The sequence below is a fragment of the Octopus bimaculoides genome, chromosome 5 (genome assembly GCF_001194135.2).
Source record: "Octopus bimaculoides isolate UCB-OBI-ISO-001 chromosome 5, ASM119413v2, whole genome shotgun sequence".
Classification (NCBI taxonomy): Eukaryota; Metazoa; Mollusca; class Cephalopoda; order Octopoda; family Octopodidae; genus Octopus; species Octopus bimaculoides.
The window spans coordinates 26,217,981-26,227,422 of NC_068985.1; the positions used below are offsets into that span (position 1 = coordinate 26,217,981).

Genomic DNA, 9,442 nt, shown 5'->3' on the forward strand with positions numbered 1-9,442 from the left:
CATGGAAAGCGGACGTTAAACGATGATGATGATGATGATGATGATTGATGCATTTAAACAATAATTCAAAGTTATTAGATCCATTTATCCTTTGTATTAACTTGTGCTTTTTGCCTAAGAAAGCACTTTTTCTGCAAAAAAAAAAATTTTTTTCATTCATTCATTATTATTATTATTATTATTATTATTATTATTATTATTATTATTATTATTATTACTATTATTATTATTATTATTATTATTATTTTCAATTTCTAGGTTACATATTCTGGTGCCTATTTCTAGCACTGGCACCAATGATTTGGTTTTATCCTCTCAACGAACTCAGTATCACTGGTTATGAAGCACTGTCATTATTGACTTTAACACCAATCATCACAGAATCAGCTTTTATATTGAAACTCCTCCAAAAACCACACATGATCATTATCCTCCGTCTATTATCTGTCGTATCATTAGCATCTTTTCAAGCTCCTGATACTCTTCTCCGTCTTCTGTTCCTCTCTTTGGGGACATCATGTGCCTTACTTGTATTTGCAATCACATTATGGAATCCAAACTATAAAATAAGGTACAGCATTATTATTCATTTTTAATTTCAATTCTCTTTCTTTTATACATTTACTAACTTAAAAGCCACACTCTGTGCAGACTTTTAAGCTAGCTCCTGCGGAGGGCTAATTGGGTCTGCAGCCCCAAACCAAAGAGAGTGAAATAGTATGACTATAATATGTCTATAATACTATATGCCCCCCGGTGGTGTTTGATCAGATATCTGAATGAGATTAGAGCAGATTGAGTAACTATGCATGGCATCTCCATGTTCTTCAGTATGCTTTAGCTCTCACAGCTAAGGCCACACTAGAGCACTGCCTCTAGCAATATTTATTAATCAAGATCATATTCATTTACGGTATTTGGCTCACAATTGTAAGGTTGTAAGTTTGATTCCCAGCCTCATGTTGTGTCCTTGAACAAGACTCTTTATTTTCACGTTGCTCTAGTCAACTCAGCTGTCAAAAATAGATCGTACCTGTATTACAGAGGGGCCAGCCTTGTCACCCTGAATCTCCTTGAGAACTACATTGAGGGTACATGTGTCTGTGGAGTGCTCAGCCACTGATGTTAATTTCACAAGCAGCTGTTCCAGTATTTAGATCAACTGGAACCCTCGTCATTGTAACTAACAGAGTGCCAGTTCTAAAACATATAGATATAAGAACCCTGAATTTTAAAAACAAAAATAGGTTGTTTTTTTTCTTTTAATGTATTTCTTTAATGCCATCTTGAATTATTTGACTGAGATAATGAAATATTAATATAAATTATTTTCAATTTCAGATTTTTAACGCTTTGGGGCCTTCTTCTTGGGTTCTTGCTATTTCTTGTCAGCCGAATCTGGTTTCTTAGCTTTGTACCTGCATGGTGGACCCAAACAACTAATACCATTATCATTTCAATTGCACTTGGGGTGAATATTGATCACATCATTTCAGGTATGTCATATTTCAACTTATTACCTTGATTTCTTAACGCATTTTTTCCTTCTGCAACATATTACAAGTTGCCAGTTGTTGAAAATGTTCATCTTTATCAGACCATTCAAGTTAAGACAAACTATTTTTATATATATGACTGTGTTGTAAGAAGTTTGCTTCCCAACCACATGGCTTTAGGTTCAGTCCCACTGTGTGGCATGTCAGGCAAGTGTCTTCTACTACAGCTTTGGGCTAACCAAAACCTTGTGAGTGGATTTGGTAGATGGAACCTGTGTGTAACTTTGTGTTTGTGTCCCACCACTGTTTGACAACTGGTGTTGGTGTGTTTACATCCCTTTAGTGGTTTAGCAAAAAGAGACTGGTAGAGTAAGTACCAGGTTTAAAAAGTATTAAATACTGGGGTCAATTCATTTGACTAAAAATTCTTCAAGATGGTGCCCCAGCATAGCCTAAAAGATAAGGTTGGTGCTAATATGCTTAATGTAGAGGGCCAAAAAATTTTAATGAATTAAAATTCTACTTGTAATAAGAGTAAGAGTTAGTACCTTAATGACTAATTCTTGCCACCAATGACAGGAGAGACAAATCCAATGATATCGTCGTTGTCATCACCTAACATCTGTTTTCCATGCCGTCATGGGTTGCATAGTTTGACAGGATTCAGCAAGCGCCAATGTCAGTTTTGGCATAGTTTCAACACCTGGATGCTCGTCCTATTGCCAATTACATGACTGTGTACCGGGTGCTTTTTTTTTCATGTTACCAGCACTAGGGAAGTCACTAAAAGTCTAGCAAGACAAGACATGAACAGAATAGGAAAAAGCCCCTCTAACCAAGTCTGGAGTTGGTGTTAGTATTTGAGATGGGGAGGTGATTTTATGTTTCATTTTGAGAGGCTAAACTATGACAGAGGGACAAACAGACAGAAAGATAAATGGCTATCTTGCATTATATAAAAGTGGGTGGGAATAGCTGAGAAGATAAAGGTAGTTGTAATGGGGTGCCAAATTTAAAACTGGAATATGAACAATGAAACAGAGTATGAGTCTGATCTTGGCAATATGGTGAAAACTCTGTATTTTAGATCTTGAACCTTCTCAGTTAAGCATTGTCAAAGATGACCTCGCAGGATTGATTGTTAAATTAATGATTCTATCTCCTCACAATAAGTCTTAGCTCACTACATTAATTCTATTAACACTGGCAGAGCATGTCACTGAGTATTTTTGTCTAGTCTTTCTTGACATTGCCTCCCTTGTTTTTTTCACTAATGCATTCAATTTTTGATGTATTAATTTTCCTGAATATTCCCTTTCTTGTTCATTATTGTTGCTAAAGAGGCAGAAATTTTGTTCTGTCTTTAAATTTTCAATATTATTGCAGTTTGTTATTAGTTTATTTTACTTAATTATTAATATGTTTTTGGTAATTTTTCTGAAGTAGCTAAGAATTGACTAAATATCTTAACAGTGTGTGTGTGTGCATGCATATACACAAACGTACACACATACACATGCACACATACTCACACACGCACACTGAAATGACTTTGGTCAAAAGTTTAACTTCCCAATCATATGGTTTTGGGTTTAGTCCCCTTACATGAAACCTTAGCTAAGTCTTCTATTATAGCCCCAGGCCAACCAAAGCCTTGTTAATGTACATTTGTATCTCCTGGTTTTCTATATTGCTCAACAGTTATAAACTAATAAAAAAAGTTGTGAACTATCATACAAGTTGTGGCCTTTGTTTTCAGTCTTATATGAAAACAGATTCAGACATGGGAAAATATTACTTTTCTTGGAAACATGTGGGTTGGTGGCAAGAAGGACATCTGGCTGTTGAAAATTTGCCTCAATGAATTCCATTTGACTCATGCAAGTATAGAAAAGTAGATATTAAAATGATGATGATGATAATGATGTTGATACACCATATTTTAATGTGTATAAGGAACTATTTTTTGTCAAAAATTAGGTTAAAAAAAAAAATGGGAGTTATATATGGATAGTATTATAATCCCTTACAAAACCTTCTTTACCAAATTTTAAGCCCTGAAAATTAGGGGGCTCCTTATACACGAGAGCTCCTTATACATTTTAAAATATGGTATATATGCTTTATTTCATGTTCATTTATTATACTGATTATATTTTCCCTTTTTTCTTCCTTTTCATTATTTTTATATTTTAGATTTAACTGTTGAAATAAATTCTGCAAAAGCATCTTTAAACACAAACAGTAACTATAAATTAGATGAACAGAATAACTTGCCACATGACGGTGAAACAAATAACAGCATACGAAATGTTTCAACTGAAAATAATACACTAACTGATGTGCCTAATAAAACAACGAAAATTCAAAGTTGCGAAGAAGAAACACAGGAAAATTCTGAAGTTTCTACTCCAGTTACTAATGGTCTCACTTCTAATTCAAATAATGTCCACATTAGTCAAGCTTCCTTCTCATCATCATTTCTACTCATTGGCATTGGTTTTGGTAGTCTTATATTCTTAACAGGTTGGACATTTGGTGAAGTGTCTTTGATATGTCGGTGGGTTGTTGAGGGTTATCCACTTCATGGTCCTTTACCACAATTTTGGGGGTAAGTCTCTTAACATTTCTCTCTACTGAATGACTTTGGCTTAGTAAATAAACCAATATTTGGATCGATCAGTTGTTTTTCCTTTTAACTACTGAGCAAGCAATCTAGTATATTCAAAATAACATATAAAAGGATGCTAGCTACAAATACATATTTGTGTGTGTGGTATATATGTTTCTTTCAAAATCAGTGGACATAAAGTTTTTAATGTTTTTGACTGGCACGTAAAAAGCATCATTCGAGTGTGGTTGATGCCAATGTCGCCTGACTGGCACCTGTACCAAGTTATTTATAATAAGTGGTATTATATTGTGGTTGAAAGAATGATGTGTACAATATTAAATATGTTAAGACAATCTGAAAACAATAAAAACTTTTAAATGTTTATCTGTTTTTATGAAATTTTGGGGTTAACAGACTTGAGTTAATGGAAGCTAAATGTAACAGAAGTTAATTAGCCCGATAATGATTATCAAAGTTAACTTGAAAGTTAAATCGTTAATGAAAATATTAACTTCATTAATTAACAGATTAACGGACTTATGCCCAGCTCTGTGTGTGTGTATGTATGTATGTATGTACCATATTTTAAAGTGTACAAAGGACCCTTTTTTTGTCAAAAATTAGGTTAAAAAAATGTGTGTTGCTTATACATGGATAGCATTATAATCCCTTACAAAACCTTTTTTCCAAATTTTAAGCCCCAAAAATTAGAGGGTTCCTTATACAGGAGAGTTCCTTATACACGTTAAAATATGGTATTAGACACAGAAGTCTGGTGGGGTCTCCTGCCTGGCCAGCTCCTGTCAAATTGTCCAGCTCCTGTCAAACTGTCCAGCTCCTGTCAAACTGTCCAGCTCTTGTCAAACTGTCCAGCCAATGCCAGCATGGAAAGAGGACATTAAATGATGGTGATGTATGTGTGTATGTATACCATCATCTTCGTCATTGTCATATAACATCTGTTGTCCATGGGTTGGACAGTTTGACCAGGGCTGGTAATCTGAGGGGCTGCATCAGACTCCAGTCTGATTTGCCATGGTTTCTATAGCTGGATGTCCTTCCTCACACCAACCATTCTGAAAGTGTAATGGGTGCTTTTACATGTCACTGGCATTGTACATCCAGCGAAGCATACTAGCTGGAAGTTCCTATGAGACAACTTAATGAGAGTCACAGACCAAATTTGTGGATGATGCAAAGTCCCAACACGACCTATAGTGAGATGGTGGTGAAACAATGTAGTTGACAAGACCATTAGAGCAAAGAAACAGGCTTGGAAGAACTGGAAGGGTAGTGGTAGCAAGGAGTTATACCAGGCAGCTAGAAGGGAAGCTAGGAAGCAGGTATACTTAGCCAGGGATGAAGCAGAAAGGGAGAAGTTCATCAATGTTCTGCAGCATGAAGACCAGTGGCTTGAAGTGTTTCAACTTGCAAGACAAGTGTGCCAAGGAAAATTGTGATGCGGGAGAGAAGTGTGTTTGCATGGATGATGGTTCACTTGCAGATAGTGACTCTACAAAGAAAGACGCTTGAAAGTGCCACTATGAAAGGTTACTAAATGTAGAGAACTCATGGGAGAAGGAGAGTCTGCCTGATGTTGATCCAACAGAGGGACCAGCAATCTGAATAGACAGTAGCATTGTAGACAATGTGATGAAGATGGGGAAAGCCCCTGGCCCCTCAGGAATAACTACTGAGATACTTAAATTAAGTAAAACATTGTTCTATGATTGGTTGGATTCTGTCAAAACTTCCAGCCCACATTAGCATGGAAAATAGTCATAAAAATGATGTGTACATGTATGTGTGTGTGGTGTATAGTATGGTAGTTGGAAAACTGATTGTCCATAAAACTGACTAAACCAGTTGCTAAATTCTATTGTTCATTGCAAACTAAGAGAATTTAAAACTTTCTTTTTCTGCAGTGGACAGTTTATATAACCTTATCAACATTTTAAGTTAAATTCAAGTTTGAAAATATGTTATAGATTTTTTAAATTTCATTATTTTATTAACTATTCTCTCTTTATTTAATTTTTTCAGGTGTCCAGTTCTTTTGTTACTTGGAGTTGGTGTCTGCTTGTCCAGGCAGCATTTTACGAAACACTTTGCCTGGTGGCTTTTGGGTGTATTGAGTCTTTTTCTACTTTATTATTTAAAGACATGGGTAGCCTATGCAAGTAAGTGTAACTTTGTAAATAATGAAGTATTATACACACACACACAGACACACACACATTTGAAAAGCAGGTGAGGGTTGTTGACAAGAAGTGCATTCAGCTATAAAAACCCTACCTCAAATTTAGTTCTTCTTAAGTCACACTAGCAGCATGGAAAGAAAATGATATGTTAAATGAAAGAAATATATTTTTGGAGGGTGGAAATAAGCATTAAAAATTTGAGTGTGTTTACAATGTGGTTAGGCAATTATGTATTGGATTTAGTGGTTGAGAAACTTGGCTGTGTGGTTAAGAAGCTCATTTTGCTAGCACATGGATTTGGGTTCAGTCCCACCGTGCAGCACCTTGGGCAAATGTCATCTACTCTAGCTCTGGACAGGCCAATATCTTATGAATGAATTTGGTAGATGGAAACTCTATAGAAGCCTGTCATGTGTGTGTGTATGTCTTTGTGTCTGTTTATCCCCTCTCCACTAATAGACAACCAATGTTGTTTTATTTACACCCCCATAATTTAGTGGTTCAACAAAAGAAACCAATGGGGTTGATTTGTTCAACTCAAACCCTTCAAGGCAGTGCTCCTGCATGGCTGCAGTCCAATGACTGAAATAAATAAAAGATAAATGATACAACAATCCAAGTCGATGCAGTGATAGACTTCTACGGGAGGATTCAGTGGCTTTTATTCCACTGAGAACAATACTGCTAATACTCTTAACTTCCCATGACTGACCTCATCAAGCTGTAAATAGTTGCTGTAGCTAATATCATCATCATCATCATCATCATCATCAATGAAAGAGTCCCAAAGAAATTAAAGTTGATTCACAATCAAAGGTAGTAACTATTTAATTATTTATAGCTAACAGGCAACATTTGCATGCATACGCACACACACACATATGCATGACTGGCTTCCTATAGTTTCTGCCAACCACATTCACTGAATTCAATCTCAAGGCATTGATCAACCAAGAGCTATGGTAGAAGTCATTTGTCCAAACTGCTGTTGGAATGAATCTAAAACAATTTGGTTACAACGTGTAGCATGCATATTGGTGCAGACATGTAAAATAAATTAATTTTGTAATGAAATTCTTGCATGATGAAGGCTGTGAAACAACTGAACTGTAATCATATGGATATCAAGTGATTAAATAAATATATTCACCTCTCATACCTCCTGACTTTTTTGGCAATTTTTTTTCCTCTGTCTTCCTTTTCTTTTGGACTTTCCTCCGTCTCCTGTTTCTGATGAAGAGCTTTGCTCAAAACATAAAACTACTTTTCTTTCCTTCCCTGAGCATCTGCTAATACTTTGCATGTACTACATCCTTGTGCTGTTGTTTTTTCTTGTGTTTTTCTTCATTTTTTTTTGGGGGGGGGGATTAATTATATATATATATATATATATATATATATATGTGTGTGTGTGTGTGTATATATATATATATATATATACACACATATATGTTCCGACTGGAGCCTGGTACAGGTCTCTGGCTTATCAGTTCCAGTCAAACCGTCTAACCCATGCCACCATGGAAAACAGATGCAAAATGATGATATATATATATATTTATGTGTATATATCATGCAACCACGGTAGTCCACCATTTCGTCAATCACAGCAGCTTCCAAGCTTCACCACTAATTCAGTTCTCAACTAAATTGCAAACTGTTAACAGTTTTAAAGAGGACACCTCCTCAGCTACACTTTGGCATAAATAGTTTGAGATTTGGTTCAGTAGAAAAAAACATTACATCAAAATATCTGCGACCTCAAGGGGGTAAGTAAGGCACCTATTCACCTTCAATTAACATAAACTTTTTAATTTTAAGATAAAAGTATACTTTTCTTAGGCTTAAATGATAGAAAAATGTATGAGGAATTCAGAGTTGTTAGTTGCATTGAACAAAAATTAGTAGAAGAAAAGTTATGGGGTGAAATGCCACAAAATTTCATGTCGGTAAGTAAGAGAGTAAGGGAGTAACACTTCAGCTATAAGAATTAAAGAATATATTTCTAAAATGAATTTTTACTTTCTAAGGTGCCGGGTGAAATGCTTAACGGTATTTCGTCTGTCTTTATGTTTTTAAGTTCAAATTTTGCCGAGGTTGACTTAGACATACAGATTATTCAATTAATTTTTTTTTAACTAAACACTTTCAAACTTCCGATACTGGTAGAATATGTTACATAGAACAGGGTTTATTCTTAACATTTTTGACAAAATTTTTGCATTTAGAAGTGGTATTTTGTTTGTCTTTACGTTCTGAGTTCAAATTCCGCCAAGGTCCACTTTGCCTTTCAAACTTACGATACTGGTAAAATGTGTTACATACAAGGTTTACTCTTCACATTTTTGACAAAATTTTGTAGTTTAAAAGTTATTTCGTCAGAAGTTACAGAATGACAATGGACAAATTCATGTTTGATAAGTGCCAATACACAAAACTCTCAGCTTTTGACTTACTCTCTAACTTCTGCCGATGATATATACACATATTACATATACGTGTAAAAAAATCTCATTATGCAATTGAACCAATGAAAGAGCCTCTACCTGGTCGCTTGACACTCTAAAAATAGCAGCCAATGTATCCCCCTACCCAGTATTTTATAACGTAAAATCTAAATTATTAAACAAGACATTATTAATTATCTTATAACGGCAATGCCTGGAAAAATCATGGATTGCATGGAAAAATGCGAGCATGAAAAGTAATATTCTTAAGATTATAAACCTGGAAAATTACAGGACAAGTTATTACACCTGTAATAGTGTAGGATAAACTATTACTTCAAGTAAAGTAAAGAATAAGAAACTTTTTACTTAAAATATTGCAGCTAAAATTAAAATTTGAATATTAAAATATATTTTATTATAGCTTACAAATAACACTATTTATTTAAGTAGAATTTGGCTACTTTACTACCTTAAATACAGAAAAAAGTGACTAATTAGATGAACTTACAAATTAGCTGAACAGTTTTGTGCAATAAATTTAAAAGATGGGAACTGTAAAGAGTGATAAATTAGAAGAACTGGCATTCTTTGCTGCAATATTTTAAGTAAAGAGTTTCTTATTTTTTATTTAACTTGAAGTAATTATTTGTCCTATACTTTTCCAGGTATAGTAACTTGTCC

General features: G+C 34.6%; 1 protein-coding gene across 2 annotated transcripts in view; it reads left to right on the forward strand.

Moving 5' to 3' along the window:
• Positions 1-9,442, forward strand: part of LOC106870167 (PGAP2-interacting protein) — a 45,095-nt gene that overhangs the window by 12,104 nt on the left and 23,549 nt on the right. For both annotated transcript variants that reach the window (XM_014916165.2, XM_052968235.1), the window contains exons 2-5: positions 259-571; positions 1,342-1,496; positions 3,693-4,107; positions 6,154-6,290. In XM_014916165.2, coding sequence (XP_014771651.1) covers positions 259-571; positions 1,342-1,496; positions 3,693-4,107; positions 6,154-6,290 — 1,020 coding nt within the window. The remainder of the gene's footprint in view (positions 1-258; positions 572-1,341; positions 1,497-3,692; positions 4,108-6,153; positions 6,291-9,442) is intronic.